This window comes from Chiloscyllium plagiosum, unplaced genomic scaffold, assembly GCF_037043375.1.
Source record: "Chiloscyllium plagiosum isolate Xiang-an unplaced genomic scaffold, Cpla_swu_hap1 HiC_scaffold_5, whole genome shotgun sequence".
Classification (NCBI taxonomy): domain Eukaryota; kingdom Metazoa; phylum Chordata; class Chondrichthyes; order Orectolobiformes; family Hemiscylliidae; genus Chiloscyllium; species Chiloscyllium plagiosum.
Window position 1 is genome coordinate 117,790,118 of NW_028270143.1, and position 22,469 is coordinate 117,812,586.

The following is a 22,469-nucleotide window of genomic DNA, read 5'->3' on the forward strand; positions in this document are numbered from 1 at the left end:
AGGCACCATGTTCATCATCACAGAAGTAAAGGAAAAGTCCTGCAAAAGAAAAGAATTCTAGAAAAATGGAGATCATACAACAAGAAAACTTTCAATAAATTCAAGATGAAGAGCAAAAAGCTAAGACAAACTTTCTAGGTGTGGTCAAAGACAGTCAACACTGATTATGGACTATCAACTTCAGAACAAATTGTGAAACAGAATTTGGACTTGTCTCAGGAAAATGACTCAATACTGGCAGGCAGCTTGCATAACTGAAAAGAGGAAAGGGAATTAGAGCATTCTAGTACAGGAAACAAGAATGTTTCAGAGGGTTCAAGGACATAATCGATTTGGCCAGAGACAAGGAATAACAAGGATGCAATTATGTTGCTTGGTATAGCATATAACTCAACTGGTGGGGAGGCTATAGAAGAACAAGTCTGTAAAAACAAAGAGGTGTAAACATCCATGCAATTGCTGTGATCGGGAACTTCAATTATCCACATATAGACTAGGATACTGGTATTATAAGGGACATTAAGGATAGATGTTCTAAGATTGCATTAAGAAGAATTACCTACCACAGTATGTGTCTTGTCCAACAAGAAAGCTAGCACTGCTACAGATGTTCCTTGGAGTTTAGATGGGCTAATCGGAGTCATAGAGTCATAGAGATGTGCAGTGCAGAAACAGATCCTTCGGTCCAACTCGTCCATGCTGACCAGATATCCCAAACTAATCTAGTCCCACTTGCCAGCACCCGGTCCATATCCCTTCAAACCATTCCTAGTCATATACCCATCCAGATGCCTTTTAAATGTTGCAATTGTACTAGTCCTTAGGCCTCTTTTATATCTTTCCCACCTATCTCTAGTTCTGGATACCATCCACCTCAGGGGAAAGACCTTATCGATTTACCTTATCCATGCCCCTCATTATTTTGTAAACCTCTATAATGTCACCCCTCAGCCTCCGATGCACCAGGGAAAACAGCCCCAGCCTATTCAGCCTCTCCCTATACCTCAAATCCTCCAACCCTGGCAACATCCTTGTAAATTTTTTCTGAACCCTTTCAAGTTTCACAACATCTTTCCGATAGGAAGGAGACCAGAATTGTATGCAATATTCCAAAAGTGGCTGAACCAACGTCCTGTACAGCCGCAACATGCCCTCCTAACTCCTATACTCAATACTCTGACCAATAAAGGAAAGCATACCAAATGCCTTTTTCACTACCCTATGCACCTGTGACTCTACTTTCAAGGAGCTATGAATCTGCATTCCAAGATCTCTTTCTTCAGCAACACTCCCTAGGACCTTACCATTAAGTGTATAAGTCCTAAGATTTGCTTTTCCAAATTGCAACACCTCGCATTTATCTGAATTAAACCCCATCTTCCACTCCTCAGCCCATCTGATCAAGATCCCGTTGTAATCTGAGATAACCCTCTTTGCTGTCCACTACACCTCCAATTTTGGTATCATTTGCAAACTTACTAACTTCACCTCTTATGCTCACATCCAAATCATTTATATAAATGATGAAAAGTAGGAGACCCAGCACCGATCGTTGTAGCACTGCATTGGTCACAGTCCTCCAGTCTGAAAAACAACCCTCCACCACCACCCTCTGTCTCCTACCTTTGAGCCAGTTCTGTATCTAAATGGCTAGTTCTCCATGTATTCCATGAGATCTAACCTCACTAACCAGTTTCCCATGGGAACCTTGTTGAATGCCTTGCTGAAGTCCACATAGACCGCGTCCTCCGTTCTGCCTTCATCAACCCTCTTTGTTACTTCTTCAAAAACTCAATCAAGTTTGTGAGACATGATTTCCCAAGCACAAAGCCATATTGACTATCCCTAATCAGTCCTTGCCTTTCCAAGTATGTGTAAATCCTGTCCCTCAGGATTCCCTCCAACAACTTGCCCGTGACTGACTTCATGCTCATCAGTTTATAGTTCACTGGCTTGTCCTTATCACCTTTCCTAAATAGTGGTACCACGTTAGCCAACGTCCAGTCTTCTAGCCCCTCATCTGTGACTATCAATGATACAAATATCTCAGCCAGGGGTGCAGCACTCACTTCCCTAGATCAAGTGACTGTAGAAAAACTTAGTGGACGGTGATAATTAAGGTATAAAATGATGGAACAAAATGACATTTGTCAAACAATGATTAGAATAATCAATTGACAGAGTGGATTTCAGTAGGGCAAGAACAGATTTGGGCTAGGTGCACTGGAACTGTAATAACCTTGTCTTTTTTATTGAAAACAATAAATGCTGGAGATCACAATGGGTCAGGCAACATCCATGGAATGAGAGCAAGTTAACATTTCGAGTCTGGATGACCCTTCATCAAAGCTCTGATTAAGAGTCATCTGGACTCGAAACATTAGTTTGCTGCCTCTCCATGGATGCTGCCTGACCCACTGACCTCCAGCATTTGTTGTTTTCAGTACAGATTCCAGCATCTAACGTAATTTGCTCCTACATTGTCTTTTTTATTTTTGTGATTTTAAAAACTGTGGACCTCAATGAGAAAACAACTTTTAAAATCTCCACAACCACCTGTTGAAGGAGCGGCATTCTGAAAGCTAGAGCTTCCAAATAAACCTATTGGACTATAACGTGGCGTTGTGTGATTTTTAACTTTAAAGTCCAGAGTCTGGGAAAATGTCTGCAATTATGGTAGGCTTTGTAAACAATTGTTGGAAGAAACAGTGATTGAAATTCAGATTGGAAATGATATGGAGCCAAGGGTGTGTACTAATGCAGCTCTTGATAGTAACAAGAAGTTGCTTGGTCGGTGGGTGTGTGGCATTATTAATGACAGAGACCTTTTGCTTGCCAACAAGTATGTGATTGGCTTTTGGGTGACTAAGCAGCTTGGAGCTAAAATCAAGTCACAGATACACAGCGATAGAGAGAGGAAATATGAAGATCTGCTCCCAGCCCCAAACCTAAATTGATAATGCGAATTGATAAATCAGAGATATTTTCCCCAAGTTAAATCAGTTGCTCTGTATTTCTTACAAACTATTGGAAGCATCCCAGGAAAGATATCTGAACAATAGAAGTCAGGCCAGCTGATGAAGGATCATCTCAATATTGGGAAGCAAAGAACATTGAACTGACCCACCAACTTTTGTACCTCCACAAATAATCTGTATTCCCCATTTGTTTGTCTGTGTGTCCAATGAGGAGTTTATAAGAGGATTAGAACTTCAGTTAGTATTGTTATATATGAATGGTATATCTGTTTACCTGTGGCCATAGTCTAATTTCTTGTATTAGATAATAATTGTTGTTCAGTACATAAATCTGATCTCTGCTTTCTACCAACCTTGGCCTGGGGTACTGTGAATGCTTGACAAAAAAACATTGAACACTTGACAAAAAACATGTTATGACTCAGGAAATAGTTAATTCATGATGCACTAGCAATGGTTTTTAAAAGAAGTAGCCAAACAATGGACTGTCTTTAATGAGGTGACGATTTTGTGAATGAATTAAAAGAAAATTGAGGAGACTTGATATAGTGAATAAGAATGAGCTATTTCTGTTGACGGAGAGGTAAATAACTGGGGCAAAGATTTAACATAATTGATCGAACTAGCAGTGAATCTTTAGAATTCTCTACACCAAAGGACTTTTGAAGCTCAGTCATTAAGTAAGTTCAAATCAGAGATTGATAGAATTTTTGTTACTAATGACTTTGGATAATATGCTGAACGTGCAAGACTATAACATTGAGATGGATGATAATTCATGAACTTCAATGGCAAAGCAGACTCAGTGGGTTGAATGGCTTCTGCTCCTATATTCCGATTCTACTCATAAAGAAGAACAGATCTTTAGCAATCAGATGGTGGTCTGGAACTCACTGCCCAGAGCGAGGTCGAGGCAGAAAATCATAGCATTTTAAAAAATACTTGGATACACGATTAATCTAGCTTACTTTGGTGTACTGATCTGCCATGAGTTCACAAAAACAACTTAGATACTTGTAGCTTTCAGACTAAGTCATTGTTACTGAAAGTTCTGAATCTTAATAAAAGCTTAAATGAACGTAAAAACAGGTTGCCGTATCATGAAGCTAATTTTTAGATGTCGCGCTAGTTCAGGAACCCTACTCTGGCATGGCAGTTTCTGCCACATTTACAGCAAAGGAAGACAGTCAGCTAAGAAGATCTGCAGGCCTGTTTTCTATGGGCCCTCTTCTCAGCCAGCAGAGCTTTTTGCTTCTGCTTGCCACTTCTAAGCAGTCAGTCTTCTGAGGACCTGGACATCAGTGGATGTCTCTCAGTTGTCATTATCTGCCAACTTCATATCTAGCTTTAAAGTAAAATACTGTGAAAGCTGGACATCAAAACAAACAAAGAGAATGCTGGAAGAACTCCCAGGGAGAGCAGCCCTATGGTGTAAGACTTAGACAACTTTACCTTTATGTCCTGATATTGGGCTTCTCCTTGTTGCATGGTTTGTTCCAAAAAAGAATGTTGGCTGCAAAAAGCTCATGATATCAGCAAAGCTTAATAGTATCCATTTTTCCCATTTATCTTTTCCAAGCCATGATGTCTGAGTTGGGCCATGCCTCGTGGTCAGTGCTCGTGTTAAAATCCATTAGGCAAAGATGTTGTAGGGATGTTGCTAATAGCAATATTAAGCTACTTATGGACCCGCTGATTTGCCTTTGGAGAGAACAGTATTGGATATAGATATTCATGGAGCTAACCCGCCCTGTCTGAGTTATGCTATGGATCGAGTAAACACATTCTGAACTATTTGTTGGGTGATTCTATATTGAGAGTAGCAAGTTCTCTACAACAAAGTCAACACCTAGCTTTCAACATGTGTTTCCTCCTACAAACTCTACCCTTGCCAGGTAAATGTATAATATATTACTTACAATGATCCACATTTGGCAAGCCCAACAAGTTCTATGGAAGTTATGTCAATATTCGGCTTTTAGTTTCATGTTGACGTCAGCTGTCTTTTGCGTGTTCTCAACCAACTACAACTCATCTATTAATTGTATGTGATTGGTTCAGATGTTCTAGCTTGCCAATTAAAAAGTTGATGTCTTCTTTCCTTTGGTTTAGTTTGCTTGTTTGTCTGTTCCAATGAATGCCATATTTTCTGATTAAAAGTTCTAAGCCCAAGCACAGCAGGTTCTTTCAGTTCTGAGGTTTTATATAAGGTAAATTTTATTTTGGCATATTAATTTCTACTTGGTTGCGTCTTCCACACTGTTATTTACTTTGCAGAGGTTGGTTTTCTGACAAAATGAAACAAATAATCTAATCCTGAATCCCTTTCAATTCAGCAGTGTAGCTAAAACTGATAGGATTTGTCATTCTTTGAAGATTAAATAATTCCGTTTACAGCTCTTTGGATATTATGCATGGTATATAATTTATTCTTGTGTTCAACATCACAAAGGATTAAAATAGTAAGAATGAATCATTGCACAAACAAAAAGTGGAATTAGCATTATTTTAAGTTCATTATTTGCAATTATTTAAGGCAACATAAAATAAAGGATACAATTTTAAATGTTGTAGGAACAGAGAGCTCTGGAGGAGGTGTGTGTGCAGAAATCATTGAATGTGGAAGGAGATTGATAAAATCCAAAAGAATTGTGATGCTGTAAATCAGTGACCCAAAACAGAAATTGTTGGAAAACATCAGCAAGTGTGGCAACATGTGTGGAATCAGAGTTAATACGACTCTTCCTCAGATATTAGTTTGGGGCTTCAAATATTTATTTTATCTATTAAGAACATAGGTGATGTGATATTAGTGTAGGCAGAAGTGGTATGACCACCTCGGACCTAAAATGGTTAGATTTGTGTGCTTTCTAAATAGTTGAAAGCTAGAAACAATGAATGTTGGAAAGGACTTGGATGGAATATCCAAGTACTTAGAGAAAATAATCAAAATGACCACTGAAAGGCATTGTGTCTATGGCAAATATATTAGACCATCATCAGCATCTGCAGACCATTGTCAGCACTTGTACGGAAGCATATGAGAACATGAGTCTCACCCTTACATTCGCAAGACAAAGGTCCTGAAGAAGGGCTCATGCCCGAAACGTTGATTCTCCTGCTCCTTGGATGCTGCCTGACCTGCTGCGCTTTTCCAGCAACACATTTTCAGCTCTGATCTCCAGCATCTGCAGCCCTCACTTTCTCCTCAAAAGTCCTTCAACAACCTGGCCTGGCACTGTGGAGCAAGCTCCCGATCATCAAGACCCCAGGAGACCTTAGGGACCACTGCCAATACCTCGGGAATGTTCTGTCGGCCAAAGCAGCTATTGATGAAGAGATCCAGCGTCACCTCCAGTGTGCTAATGCAGCCTTTGGCTGCCTGAGTACAAGGATGTTCGAGAACAACAACTTCTTCAGGTTCAACACCAAAATCATGGTTTACAGAAAAATGGTGGTTTCTGCCCTCCTACACAGCTCTGACACATGGACTGTCGACAGTAGACCCCCTCAAGGCATTGAAGCTGTACCACCAACATTGCCTGCGCAAGGTCCTGTGAAACCAATCGAAAGAAAGTTGCACCAGCATCAGCTTCGTCAATCAGTCCAACGCCCCCAGCATCAAGACACTGACTACCCTTGATTGGTTATGAAGGACTGGGCATGTTATACGCATGACCAACATGAGACTCCCCAATCAGGTGCTCTACTCCCAGCTTTGAAATGACAGGTGAGCCCCAAGTAGACAGAGAAAGCGCTTCAGTGATATTCTCAAAGCCTCCCTGGTGAAGTGCGGCATTCCAAAAGACACCTGGGAATCACTAGTCCAAGACTGTTCAAAGTCGAGGAGGAGCATCCAGGAACAAAGAACAGCACAGCACAGGAACAGGCCCTTCGGCCCTCCAAGCCTGTGCCGTCATATTTTGTTCTTACCTTACTAAAACTGTCTTCACTAACAGGATTCATATCCCTCTATTCCCTTCCTATTCATGTATTCATCCAGGTACTTCTTGAATGCTGCTATTGTGAAGACATTGGGAAGACATCAAGCACCTTGAGACTCATCATTGGGAAAAAGATGGAAGCCTATTGAAAACAGCGAAAGGAGCATGCTGCCACACCAATGCTCCATCCATCCCTTCCTGTGACCGCTACCTGCCCCAACTGTGAGCCTGCGATAGCTATATTGGTCTTACAGCCACCTACAGACTCAACCTGAGAGTGGAAGAGTCATCTTTGTTGTTGAGGGACTGCTGATGATGACTATAAAAGCTAAGCCCAAATGCTCCCAACATGGAATGCGACCAATAAGAGTGTGCAAACACTGGGAGTTGAACTAAGTGTGGGAGTTTAGGTGAATGGGGAAGGGAGACATTGGCTGTGTCTTGTTCCAGCCTTTGTTGCAAGGTGCTGCTTTGTGGTCGAGGTACTGCTGAATTAGAGGTGCTGTGGGTCTAGGTGCATACCACTCTTTGTTGAGGAGGGTGAGCAGCAAAAAGGTACGGGTAAGTTAATACCTTTTGTTTTCCTAAAGTCAGCTTGTTGTTAAAGGGGCAGAGATGGCTGTCAGGTATGCTCCTCTTGTCAGGTGTGGGAGATCATTGAGCAGTCGATTGGCCCTGGCTACTGTGCTTGCAGGAAGTGTGTCCAGCTGCAGCTTCTCTCAGACTGAAATAGATCTGTTAGAAACACTGAGAAGGTGGAAACACTGAGAAGCATAGAGGAGGGAGAGAGTATGATAGTAGTTTCAGGAAGGTACAGTCAGGAAGATAGGTAACCACCAGAAGAGGTAGGCAGGTAATGCAGGAGTCTCCTATGGCTATCTGTATCTGAAACAAGTGTACTGTTTTAGAGACTGTTGGTGGGGATAGCCTCACATGGCAAAAAAGCAGCACAGCCAACTCTTTGGCACCACCACTGGCTGTGCTGTAAAACAGGGTATGGCAAAGTCCAAGCGAGCAATTATAATAGGGAACTCTCTAGTCAGGGCATTTCTGAAGCTGTGAGTGTAATTCTAGGAGGGTGTGCTGCCTCCTTTGTGCCAGAGTCAAAGACATCCTGGAATGGTTGCACCAAATTCTTAAAGGTGAGCATGAGCAGTTGGAGGTCGTTGTATACATAACAACATAAGTAGAAAAAGGGATGAAGTCCTGCAGAGTGAATATAGGGAGTTAGGCAGGAGGTTAAAAAGCAGGACCTAAAGGGTAATAACCTCTTAACAGTAGTGAGACAAGGGAGAAAAATGAGACTGGTACAGAAATTAAAAGGAGCAATTTAAATGGACAAGACAGCCAAGACCATGGCAGAGAGCGAGGGAAGACTGAAGAATTAAAATGCATTTCTTTCAGTGCAAGAGGCTTGACAGATAAGGCAAATGTACTCAGGGCATGGACGGGAACTTGGGATTGGCATATCATAGCTATTATAGAAATATGGCTGAGGAAGGAACAGAACTAACAGCTCAATATTCCAGAGTAGAGATGCTGTAGGTAAGATAGAAGGGGAGGCAAGAGAGGAACGGGAGTGCCATTTTTGATGAGAAAAAATATCACGGCAGTACTTAGTGAGGATATATGGAATTCATACAGCGTGGAAAGAGACCATTCAGCCTATCGTGTCCGCCAAAGAGTATCCTACCCAGACCCAGCCCCAATCCCTGTAACCTTGCATTTCCTATGGTCAATCTACCTAACTTGCACATTTTTGTGCTGTGGGAGGAAACCAGAGGATTCAGAGGAAACCCACGGAGACACGGAAAACGTTCAAACTTCACACAGTCACCCAAGGCTGGAATCAAACCTGGGTCCCTGGCACTGAGGCGGCGGTGCGAACCACTGAGCCAGTTCGCTGCACAATATTCCTGGGGGGCAATCCAGTGAAGGTAAATGGGTGGAACTGAGAAACAAGATCACCTTGATTGTGCTATAGACCTCCAGTATTCAGTGGGAAATTAATGAGCAAATATGTAGGGAGAATACAGATAGCTGTAAGAATAATAGGGTTGTAATGGAGGGGATTTTAACTTTCAAAACATAGACTGGTACTGTCATAGTATTAAGGGTTTTTATGGGGATGAATTTGTTAAGTGTGTTCAAGAAAACTTTCAAAATAATATGTAGATGGCCATACTAGAGAAGTGGCAAAATGTGACCTCCTCTTGGGAAAGAAGGCAGGCGTACGTGACTGAGATGTTGGTGGGGAGCAGTGACCATAATTCTACTAGTTTAAAACAACTATGGAAAAGGATAGGCCTGGTCCAAAATTCACAGTTCTAAACTGGCTTAAAGCCAGTTTTGATGGTATTGGACAGAAACTTTCAAAAATCAATGTGGGGAAGCAGTTCACAAGAGACAAGTGAGAGGCTTCCACAAGCCTGATAGCAAGAGTTTAAGGTCAGCATGTTCCTGCTAGTGTGAATGGCAAGGCTTGCAGGCGAAGGGAACACTGGATGACTAGAGATATTGAGGCTCTGGTCAAGAAATATAAGGAGGCATGTATCAGATATAGATAGCTGGGATCAAATTAATCCTTGAGGAGTGTAAGTGTGTAGGAGTATACATAAGAGGGAAACCAAGAGGGACATGAGATAGCTTTGGCAGGTAAGATTAAGGAGGATCCAAAGAGATTCTACATGTATATTAAGGGTAAAAGGGAGAGAATAAGGCTTTTTAAAGATCAATGCAGCCATCTATGTGTGGAACCACAAGAGATGGTGAGATCCTAAGTGAGGTTAATCTGGACAAATGCAAGGTGATGCATATTGGGAGATCTAATACAGGAGGAAAGTATACAGTAAATGGCAGAACCCTTAGTAGCGTTAACATATAGAGGGATCTAGGGGTACAGGTCCACAATTTCCTAAAAGTAGAAACACAATTGGATTAGGTGGTCAGGATGGCATATGGCATGTTCGCGTTCGGCTTAGAGCATAAAAACTGCTAAGTCAGGTTGCAGCTTGAGAGAACTTCAGTTAAGCCATATTTGGAATATTGTGTACAGTTCTGGTTGCTACGCTAACAAAAGGATGTGGAGACTCTGGAGAGTCTTCAGATGTTGCTGGATTTAGAGGGATTGGACAAACTTGGTTTGTTTTCACTTGAATGTTGGAGGCTGAGGTGTGACCTGATAGAACTTTACAAAATTATACAAGGCAAAGATAGAATGGATAGTCAAGTCTTTTTCCTAGGCTAGAAATGTCAGTTGCTAGGGGATGTAGTTTAATGTAAAAACGATTAAGTTTAAAGAAGATGTGAAAAGGAAGTTTTTTATACAGAAAATGGTAAGTGACTGGAATGCACTGACCTGAGGAGATGGTGGAGACAGGTACAATAACAACATTTAAGTGGCATCTTGATAGATATATGAAAAGACAAGGAATAAAGGGATATAGACCAGATATTAGATTCAACAGGATTTTAGTTTAGGAAAGCATCATAGGCTTGGTGGGCCAAAGGTAAAAACAATGACTGCAGATGCTGGAAATCAGATTCTGGATTAGTGGTGCTGGAAGAGCACAGCAGTTCAGGCAGCATCCAAGGAGCTTCGGAATCGACGTTTCGGGCAAAAGCCCTTCATCAGGAATAACCAAAGGGCCTGTTCCTGTGCTGTACTGTTCTTTGTTGGACAGGAGTCACATATTAGTTAGACAGTATATATTTATCACCACATAGTTGTATGTGTCTAGTGACTTGGAAAGTAAAAGACCATTGTTTAATTATACAAGAAAAATAATGAGACTTTAGTTTAGCATGATCAGCATTTGAAGACACGTCCAGCCTGAGGCTGACAATATAATTGTCTCACAATTTACTTAGGAAATCTAGTGCCCCTGAGAATGCTAAATGAAGATTTTTTTTTGGATGGTTGGTGGTGTTTTAAAAACATTTGTGGCGTATAAACAAAAAAAACACAATGCCTGGTTGGCAATGAAAACTCGGCAGATGGGAAAGATACAAACGTGGTCACTCTTCACCTTAACAAATTTTGTTGATAAAAGAGATTGAAAACAATAGGGCAATAGGGATAAAAGGTGATATTATGGGAGAATGGCCATGAGCCAAAAGCTTTTAAATGTTTGGATGCTGGGTTCAGAAATGGCGGGTGACACAACCTCACCTTTGCAAGGCAAAGGTGAGAGTGCAGAGGCCAATACATAGAGATTTGTTCATACTTTTCCTTTACTGAGTCTCCTAATTATCAAACAATAGATAGTTTACTCTGAAGTAAGTTTATTTTTAAAATAAATTGAAGTGCATAGTCAAAACACTTAAGCTCTCAGATTGTTACTACTCGAGAGTGAATTTCGCAAGTTTGCTTTGCAGCACAGTTGGATTTCAAAATCCGCTTGAAGCTGTTCACATGGCTCTGTTAATGAATGTATTGCTGTCGATTGTTGACAGTTTTAAATATCAATTTTCAAAGATTGCAGCTTTGTTTCATGTATTGCATTTATTTTGTATCCTGTGGGGAATGTGGTAACCTGATTGCCGCAAGTTTGGCCAGCATCAAAATCCCATTGAACAACACCAGAGGACAGTTACACAAGGTGTAGAAATTATTCTACAGCTATATAAGTGCAAGTAATAACTAGAGAGCTGTGAGCAGTTTTGGACATCACACCTTTGAAAAGGTATGGCAGTTCTAGAGGGATTGAGTGAAGCATAGATTTACCAAATTTCTAAAGTTTAAGTTGTGAGGAGCAAATTTAGTTGTAGTCCTTGGAATTTTGATGGTCATTGGATAATTTGATTTAAGTTTTCAAGATGCTAAGATGATCAGATAGAGTAAGTAGTGAGAAACTTTTTCTACTAGCCTGAGACTAAGTGAAGTTTTAGAACATAGACCAATACTACACAGAACAGGCCCCTCGACACTCGATGTTGCACAGACCTGTGAATTACTCTAAGCCCATTCTCCTACACTATCCCATCATCATCCAAAGACGGCAATTTCCCCTTAGATGTGGTTGACGATGCTCTCCACCGCATCTCCTCCACTTCCCGCTCCTTCGCCTTTGAACCCGCCCCTCCAATCGCCACCAGGACAGAACCCCACTGGTCCTCCCCACCCCACCAATCTCCAGATACATCATATCATCCTTCGTCATTTCCGCCACTTCCAAGCAGACCCCACCACCAAGGATATATTTCCCTCCCCACCCCTATCAGCGTTCCGGAAAGACAACTCCCTCCGCGACTCCCTCGTCAGATCCACACCCCCTACCAACCCAACCTGCACTCCCTGCACCTTCCCCTGCAACTGCAAGAAATGCAAAACTTGCGCCCACACCTCCCCCCCCCTCACCTCCCTCCAAGGCCCCAAGGGATCCTTCCATATCCGTCAGAAATTCACCTGCACCTCCACACACATCATTTACTGCATCCGCTGCACCCGATGTGGCCTCCTATACATTGGGGAGACAGGCCGCCTACTTGCGGAATGTTTCAGAAAACACCTCCGGGACACCCCGTGGCTCAACACTTTAACTCCCCCTCCCACTCCACCAAGGACATGCAGGTCCTTGGCCTCCTCCATCGGCAGATCATGGCAACACAACGGCTGGAGGAAGAGCGCCTCATCTTCCGCCTAGGAACCCTCCAACCACAAGGGATGAAAGCAGATTTCTCCAGCTTTCTCATTTCCCCTCCCTCCACCTTTTCTCAGTCCAAACCCTCAGACTCAGGACCTGCAATCTTCTTCCCGACCTCTCCGCCCCCACCCCCTCTCTGGCCTATCACCCTCACCTTAACCTCCTCCCACCTATCGTATTCCCAACCCCCCTCCCCCAAGTCCCTCCTCCCTACCTTTTATCTTAGCCTGCTTGGCACACCCACCTCATTCCTGAAGAAGGGCTTATGCCCGAAACGTTGGTTCCCCTGTTCCCTGGATGCTGCCTGACCTGCTGCGCTTTTCCAGCAACACATTTTTAAGCTCTGATCTCCAGCATCTGCAGTCCTCACTTTTTCCTTTGACATACTGTGTCAGGAAACCCTCCTGCATACATTGGACAAAAACTGATCCACCCGACATACTAGAGCTATAGCATTTCCAGTCAATGGTGGGGAAGTTAAAGTCCCCTATAATGACCACCCTGTTCCTTTCATTCCTGCCCAGAATTGTTTTGCCAATTCTTCCTCTACATCCCTGGAACTTTGCGGAGGCCTATAAAAAACTGCCAGCAGTGTGACCTCTCCTGTCCTGTTTATAACCTCAGCCCATGCCACCTCAGTAAACGAGTCCTCATCAAAAGTTCTTTCAGCCACCATTATACTGTCGTTATATAACCAGAACTTTCAGAAATGAAGATAGGAAACATTTTCACATGTAAATGATGTATAGAATAGTCTTCAAGCAACAGTTATACTCAGTCAGTCGGTAATTTTGTATACTACATGAAAAGATATTTGTTAACAAAAATGTTAAAGGATACAAAGCAACAGAAGCTGAATGGAGGTAAGCATTTCAGTCATGATAATATTGAGTAGATGACACACTTAAGGGGTTAAATTGCCTATTCCATTTCAATGTTCTTATTCAAAGAGTACATTTCCAAGATAGCCAGAGAAAAAGTGAAATCAGAATGTATTTTGTGTCCAATAAAAATCATTTTTAAATGTAAGAGACAAATCAGTGTTCTAATAAACTTTAAATTTAATTTCTCAGTCTTGCCGGTGCTTTTCAAACAAGTGCTTCAGAATGTGGAGGCAGAAGAAGGTGGCATAGCTAAGTTTCACTGTGAAATTACTAAACCTGATGCTGCAGTAGAATGGCGGAAAGGATCTGTAGTGCTCTTGCCATGTGGAAAATATGAAATGAAGAATTGGGGCCCCATTGTAGAATTGTTCATTCATGATGTGGAACCAGAAGATGCTGGTGAATACACATGTGATTCAGGCGAAAGACAAACCACTGCTTCTCTAAATGTGAAAGGTAAAATGGAAGAAATTCATATTGGAATCCATCCTTTGTCTTTGAAAGTTACTATTATCATTCAACCACTGTACATAATTGCATAAATTATTTTTGTTCGTCAAGATTTTTAAAACTATTTCCCTCCAATCAGTTTTTAGCTTCTTGTAGATTATTTGTTTACTAATACATTGGTAACAAATGATTGTATATTTTTATTTGTTGTGAGTGGTTCAATTTGTTAAATGTAGCTGTCTGTGCTATCTGGAGTTTAGTGGGCCTGGTATAACCTAGATAAATGCATTAAATTGGGAGTAGTGATGGAGTATTGAGTAGATGATAACTCAAAACCAGACTCAGCTCACATGATGGGAATGATTTTAATGTACAGGAATAAAGATTTTTGATCAAACAACAAGGATATGGTAGTGGCTTATATAATTGTAGTCTACACCTTCAAGATTACTTGAAAATCAACAGTGTTGAGGTGGTGTCACAAGAATGTGATAAAAAGCAATCTTTATGAGGCTAAGTATATTAAGAGTTTGTTACAGTCCTAAGACAAATGGAAGATTGCAGATGGTTGTTCCTTGTGAAAATCCACAACCAATGACTTGTATTTTAAAAAGAATATTTTAGCAGTTGTTTCCAGCAGTTCTTAATTTAAGTAAAACCAAATTGTTTAAAATTGATATTCTGATACTGGCTATAAATGTTTTTCTAAATTATGTAGCCTTACCTGTGCTGTTCAGACAAGAACTGCAAAATGAAGAAGCAGAAGAAGATAATGTTGTCACACTGCATTGCGAGCTTACTAAGCCTGGTGCTCCAGTAGAATGGAGAAAGGGGTCTCTAATGCTACATCCTAGCAACAAATATGAAATGAAACAAGATGGTGCCATTGTTCAACTATCAATTCACAATGTGAATGTGGAAGATACCGGTCAATATACCTGTGATTCTGGGGACCAACAGACTACTGGCTACTTGAAAGTTAATGGTATGAAATGTTACCATTTAGTAGAGATATATCATAAATTGTGATCCTTGCTACTTCTTTGGTGTTGCTTTTGCCTTAATTCTTCGAAAGTTTGGTTCTTTTCACCCCATTTTCATCTTTAAGCAATTTTAATTTATCTGCTTTTGATCATTTCATGTATTTCATGCTTGTTGTTCTGGCAAAATCATTAGAAATAGAACATAAAGCTGTCATTTGAGCGTTATCTGTGACTGCGTTGTCCTGTCTTATTCAAATGATTTAATTTTAGTTTAGTTCATAACATTTTACATCGTGCTGCACTAGGCGGACTTGCATTATAAATCATAAAGAACGTCTACCTGCCTCTTGAGTTTGATGAAATTTGTTGTCAGAAATGAATATATTAATACATTTCTGTCAACTTTACCATGTTTTAAAGGAAACTAATTAAAGAATGCATTAAAATAGCACAAGAATGAATTTGATACAAACAATCTGACTAGGATGATAACTTGCTCAGGTGAATTGCAGAAATAAAATATAAAAATCTTCTGACGCCTTTCTTGCATTATGAGAGCCAGACATTGCCACTGTAGAAGAACAAAGAATGTGATTGTATTTAAAAATGAAGATACTTTTAAACTTGCAACTATTGTTTTGCACTCAGTGGAAACCAGAATCAGCTGTTCTAGAGAATAGCTCACTTTAAAAAAATTCAATTAAGTGTGAAAAGATATATTTGCTCCTGTTCAACAATTGTTCATTCCTGTCTGGAACAAAAATAAAATGGGATAAGTGGCCTAGTCATGGCTAAGAAATGATGTTAAGGGTATTAGATCCAAGGTAGGAGCATACAGATTGGCCAAAAAAAGCAGCAGATCTGAAGACTGGGAGCAGTTTAGATTTTAGCAAAGGAGGATAAAGGGATTAATTACGAAGGGCAAAACATATTATGAGAGAAGCTTGCAGGGAACATACAACTGATTGTAGAAACTACTATAGGAAAGTGAAGAGAGAAAGATTGGTGAAGACCAATCTAAGTCACTTCCAATCAGAAAGAAGGGAAGTTATAATGGGGAATAAGGAAATGCCAGACCAATTATATACATATTTTGGTTCTGACTTCACAAAACAGGACACAAATAATGTCCTGAAGTGTTGGAGAATACAAGGAGGGGATAGTTGAAGGAAATCAGTATTAGTAAGGAGATGTAGTATTTGAGGAAATGACTTTAGAAATATTGGATGCATTGGTCATATTTCAAGGTTCTATACAGACACTGGAACAGATCTTGTGGTTTGGCGAGTATCTAAAATAACCCCAGTATTTAAAAAAGTAAGTAGAGAGAAAACACAGAATTATAGACCGGTTTGCCTGACATTGATAGTCAGAAAAATGCTAGACTTCATTCTAAAAGATTTAATGGTAGAGCATTTATCAAACAGTGACAGGATTGGGCAGAGGTAGCATGGAGTTTTGATAGGGAAATCATGCTTAACAAATCTACTAGAATTTTTCATAGATGTAACTGGTCAAGTTGATAAGGGGGAGCCATTGGATACGGTTTACTTGGACTTTCAGAAAGTGTTTGATAGGATCCCACAAATGAGTTTAACATGTAAAAATAATGTGCATGGGACTGGGGATAGCGTTCTAAACTGGTTGGCTAACAGGAAACAAAGAAGAAGAATAAAGAGGTCTTTTTAGGCAATAACTAGTGGGGTATTGCTGGGCTCAGTGCTTAAATCCCAAGTAAGGGAACTGTATGTGATACTGCCAAGTTTGCAGATGACATGAAGCTGGGCAGGAGGGTGACCTGTGAGGAAGGTGGAGAGATGCTTCAGCATATAGGGAAAACAGCAAGTGATATGTTAACTTTCATAACACAAGGATTTGGGCATAGGAGCAGGGATGTCTTGCTGCAGTTGTACAAAGCTTTGGTGAGACCACACCTGAAGTATTGTTGCAGTTTTAGTCTCCTTGTCTGAAGAAGACTGTTCTGGCTATGAAGAGAGATCAATGAAGATTTATCAGACTTATTCCTGGGATGGCAGGACTAACATATGAAGATAAACTGCATCAGTTGAAACTCTTAGGAGAATGAGGGGAATCTCATAGAAACCTATGGACTAGACAGAGTATGGGCACAATGTTCCCAATGACTGGGGAGTCCAGAACCAGGGGTCAAAGTCTAAGGATAAAGGGTAGGCCATAAAAATGAGATGAGAAATTCATTTATTCAGAGTGATGAGTCTGTGGAGTTTTCTGCCAGAAAGAGCAGTTGAGGCCAAAACATTGAATGTTTTCAAGAAGCAGGTAGCAATGTTAGCAATGAAGGGCTATATGGATTAAAGGGTATGAAGAGAAAACAGGAAGAGGATACTGAGCTGGATGATGAGCTATGAACTTATTGAGTGCTGGTTTGTAGCTCCTTGAAAGTAGAGCCGCAAATAGATAGGATAGTGAAGAAGGCATTTGGTATGCTTTCCTTTATTGGTTAGAGTATTGAGCATTGGAGTAAAGGAGTTGGAAGGTCATATTGTAGGACATTGGTTAGGCCACTTTTGGAATATTGCATGCAATTCTGGTCTCCTTCCTTATCAAAAGCTTGTGAAACTTGAAAGAGTTCAGAAAAGATTGACATGGATGTTGCCAGGGTTGGAGGATTGGAGCTATAGGGAGAGATTGAATAGGCTGGCACTGTTTTCCTTGGAGCGTCAGAGGCTCAGGCGTGACCTTTACAGAGGTTTATAAAATAATGAGGGGCATGGATAAGATAAATAGACAAAGTCTTTTCCGTGGGGTGGGGGAGTCCAGAAGTAGAGGGCATAGGTTTAGGGTGAGAGGGGAAAGATATAAAAGGGACCTAAGGGACAACCTTTTCAATTAGAGGGTGGTACACGTATGGAATGAGCTGCCAGAGGAAGTGGTAACACCTTGCACACCATGTCTCTTCACTTTCTCCATTAGTTTACCATGGGGAACCTTATCAAACACCTTACTAAAGTCCATGTATATGACATCTACATATACATCCTTCATCTATCAACTTGGTCACTTCCTCAAAGAGCTCTATTAAGTTGGTAAGGCACGATCTACCCCGCACAAAACCATGTTGCTTACCACTGATAAGCCCATTCTGTTCTAAATATAAATAGATTTTATCCCTCAGTACCTTCTCCAGCAACTTTCCCACCATGACTTTATGAATGGTGCAGCAGACTGGAAGGGTTAAAAACCTTCTACTCCTTTTTTCTATATTTCTATGAGACCTTTTACTGTGACAAAAAAACTCACATCATTGGCGAAATATTACATTACAGTCAACTAATATATTGAACTACAGAAAAGATACTTGTTCATTAGTTATTTTTCACCTAGCTCCCAGGAAATATGTAGCCTTGAACATTAAAATCCAAAGTTCTCCCAGCTTTTTTACAGTCTCCCATCACTCATTTCAGGGAGAGTCCCAAAGTTTTAGTATCTTCTGGCATCAAGAACAGCTCTTACAATTCCCTGTTCTTTAAATCTTCAATCAGACCCATCACTTTGAACAGAGAACTATGTCTTACCAGCATCCTGCACTTTGGCCAACATAAAAAGTCACTTCATCTGATTTTCATAGCAGTAGCTTTTTCTATGTTCCTTTTTGCAATAATCATGGTGAATTTCAATACGCAGGTGAACTGGCAAAATCAGGTTGATAGAGGATCTCAAGAAAAGGAATTTGTGTAATGTCTGTGAGATTTTTTTTGTTTGGAGGAGCTTGTGTTAGAGCCCATGAGGGGACAGTCAAAATCTGAATTTGGTGATGTGTAATGAGTTTTTAAAAAATATTCCTTTATGTATCTGCATCTTTACCAAAACATCTGCACCTGTTATGTGTAAACTTGTATGTCAGTAGGTTTCATTTACAAATCAAATTGGGTTGTCTCCTGGCAGAATTACCATGATCACAATCCACCATTCTGGATTGTTTTACCTTAAATGTTAAAATGTTATTGCCTTATAAAGGCTTGCATTTGAAACAATATTACTTTTTATTGAAAGCCACAACTAACTCAATATTGGCAACTGAAGTATCCCCTTTTGTTAGCCCAACTTGTTGCTAACAAATTTACTGAATTGGTCCTAGAATGGATGCTAGGGTTCTTCAATAACATATGTAAGATTGTTGCTTTAGGTGGAGAAAGTGAGGTCTGCAGATGCTGGAGATCAAAGTTGAAACTTTATTGCTGGAACAGCACAGCAGGTCAGGCAGCATCCAGGGAACAGGAGATTCGACGTTTCGGGCACAGGCCCTTCTTTGCTTTAGGTGGCCATCCAGTTTCCATAAAACGGAGGATTCAATTAATTCAGTCCTGGAAGTGCATACAGATTGATTGCTGGATGTCCCTTGGTGATAATGGATTCTGTGTGACTTAAATCTGTATTTGTGATAAGATTATTTGAAAATGACAATGATTTTTTTTCTTTCATGTTTTTTACTCCTTGTAAATGAAAGATTGAAATTTTGTAAAAGGTCTGATCAATTAAGTGTATTTGGCTTTATTTCAGCTGCGCCTATAATATTGCAAAAAGAACTACAGAACATAGAAGTGAAGGAGTATGACACAGGCACCTTATTCTGTGAATTATCAAAACCTAATGTGCCGGTTACCTGGAGGAAAGGAACATTGTTGATCTTTCCAAATGAGAAGTATGAAATGAAACAGGATGGTCTTGTACAAATTTTACAGATTCATGACATGAAATCAGAAGATGGAGGAGAGTATTCTTGTTCATTTGAGGATCAGCGAACTACAGCTTTTGTAGCTGTGAAAGGTAGGTTAATAAATTAATAAAGAAAACAATTGGGCACATGAGTGTATACATTGAAGAGGACATCTTGAGACTCAGTGGTAGCATCACTGCTACTAAGCTTGATGTTTGAGGTTCAAGCCCAACCTGGGGAATTGCTGGTGAAGGAAGGTATGTTCACAGTGCAGCCAAACAACATTCTGTACAATGAAGAAGGGCTTATGCCCGAAACGTTGATTCTCCTGTTCCCTGGATGCTGCCTGACCTGCTGTGCTTTTCCAGCAACACATTTTCAACAACAATCTGTACAATAGCAAGCAATAAGAATTTTAAGGATTTCTGGTCAACCATGTGATGGAAAATATATTGGAGTCTCTAACATCACAACCTATAGCTCCAGATAACAAAATCCAAGTTCAGGTTTCCAAAGCAGCTTCAACTTGAAACATATCGAATTCTCAAGGACCCTGACAGGTAAATGCTGAAAGGACGTTTCTCGACATGGGAGAGTCTTGGACCAGAGGACATAGTCTCAGAATGAAGAGTTGCTAATTTAGGACTAAAATAAGGAGGAGTTTCTTCTCCCAGAGGATTGTTTACAATTCCTTGCAACAAGAGAGCTGTGGTGGCAGAGACCTTGTGTATATTTAAGCTTGAGACATAGATTCTTGATCAGCAGGGAATCAAGCGTTATGGTGAAAATGCAGAAAAGTGGATGCGAGGCATGTCAGATCAGCAATGATCCTTTTGAATGGCGGAGGGAGTCGAAGAACTGTTCCTTTTTCTTATGGTTTTATCCTGTTGTTATAATTCCCTGTGAGAACTATATCATGCCCCAGAATGAATACTTCATTCACAGAAGATCTTGAGTCGATAAAGTGTGGTGCTGGAAAAGGCACAGTTGGTCAGGCAGCATCTGAGGAGCAAGAGAGTTGACGTTTCAGCCATAACCATTCATCAGGACTCATGAAGGGTTATACCTGAAATGTTGACTCTTACATCTCAGATGCTTCCTGACTTGCTGTGCCTTTTCCAGTGCCCCACTTTATTGACTCACAAAATATCTCTTAAAGTTTATTTTTGTTAGAATGCCTATTACAGATGACTGTAAAACATAGGAGCAGAATTAGGCCATTTGGCCCATTGAGTCTGCTCCCCCATTTGATCATGGCTGATATGTTTCTCAACCCCATTCTTCTGCCTTCTGTAACCCTTGACCCCCTTACCAATCAAGAACCTATCTGCCTCTGTCTTAAATACAGTCATTGACTTGGCCTCCATAGCCTTCTGCGCCAATGAGTTCCACTTCCTGGCTGAAGAAGCTCCTCCTCATCTCATTTGTAAAGGGTCATCTCTTCACTCTGAGGCAGAGGCTTGTTTATCGTACAAGCGGAAACCCTTCTGCATGTTCACTTATCCACACTTCTCTATATTCTACAAGTTTCAGTGAGACCGACCCCCTCATCCTTCTAAACCCAATGAAGTACAGACCAAGGTCCTCAACAGCTCCTTATATGACAAACCCTTCACCCCCAGGATCATTCTTGTAAACCACTTGTTAACAGCAACGCATCTTTCCTTCGATATGGAGCCTAAAACCGCTCACAGCATTCCAAATATGTCTGACCAGAACCATATACAGCCTCAGCAGTACATTTCTGCTCTTAAATTGTAGCCGTCTTGAAATGAATGCTTACATTGCATTTGCTTTTCTAATTGCCAAGTGAACACACGTGTTAACCTTAAGAGAATCCTGAACAAGATTTCCTAAGTCTCTTTGTGCTTCAGATTTCCAAAGCAATTCCCTATTTAGACAATAGTCTACAGCTCTATTCATTCTATCAAAGTGCATAAGCTCACACTTTCACACATTGCATGCCATCTGCCACTTCTTTGCCTACTTTTCTAGTCTATCCTTGTCCTCATGCTGCCTGCCTGCTTCCTTAAACTCCTACCCCTCCAACTACCTTTGTGTCATCTGCAAATGCAGCAACAATGCCCTCAGTTCTTTGGTCCAGATCGTTAATGTATAATGTGAATAGTTGTAGTTCCAACATGGACCCTTGTGGAGTTTCACTCGTCACCAGCTGCCATCCTGAAAAAGGCCCCCTTATCCCCACTCTCTGCCAGTCTGCCAATCCTCTGTCCATGCCAGTACCTTGCCACTAACACCATGGGCTATTATCTTATTCAGTAGTCTCCCATGTAGCATCTTATCAAAGAGCTTCTGGGAATTCAAATAGATCATGTGCACTGGCTCTCCTTTGTCTAACTTGCTTGTTACCTCTTCAAAGAATTCTAGCAGATTTCTCAGGCCTGACCTCCCCATGACGAAGCCGTGCTGATTCAGCCCTATTTTACTATGCACTTCCAAGTACTCTGCAATCTCATCTTTAATAGCGGACTCTAAAACCTTGCCAACAACTGAAGGTAGGCTAACCGGTCTATAATTTACCCTCTTCTGTCACCCTCACTTTCTAAACAAAAATGTTACATGAACTATTTTCCAATCCTGTGGGATCCCCCCATCTCCAGTGATTCCTGAAAGATCTCCACCAATGCCTCCACAATCTCCTCAGCTATTTCCTTCTGAACTCCGGGGTGTAATACATCCAGTCTTGATGATTTATCCACCGACAGACCTTTCAGCTTCCGTAGCATCTTCTCCTTCATGATCACTACTACACTAACCTCTGCCCCCAACTGTCTTTAAGTTCTGGTATGCTGCTGGTGTCTTCCACTGTGAAAACTGATGCAAAGTATCTATTTAGTTCCTCTGCCATTCCTTTATTCCTTATTACTA

General features: G+C 40.8%; 1 protein-coding gene across 4 annotated transcripts in view; it reads left to right on the forward strand.

Moving 5' to 3' along the window:
* obscnb (obscurin, cytoskeletal calmodulin and titin-interacting RhoGEF b) overlaps window positions 1–22,469 on the forward strand; it is a 799,195-nt gene that overhangs the window by 430,099 nt on the left and 346,627 nt on the right. For all 4 annotated transcript variants that reach the window (XR_015757277.1, XM_087987576.1, XM_087987577.1 and 1 more), the window contains exons 48-50: window positions 13,641–13,907; window positions 14,620–14,886; window positions 19,424–19,690. Coding sequence is in view for 3 of the 4 variants with exons in the window: in XM_087987576.1 (XP_087843702.1) it covers window positions 13,641–13,907; window positions 14,620–14,886; window positions 19,424–19,690 (801 nt within the window). In the remaining variant the exon portion in view is untranslated. The remainder of the gene's footprint in view (window positions 1–13,640; window positions 13,908–14,619; window positions 14,887–19,423; window positions 19,691–22,469) is intronic.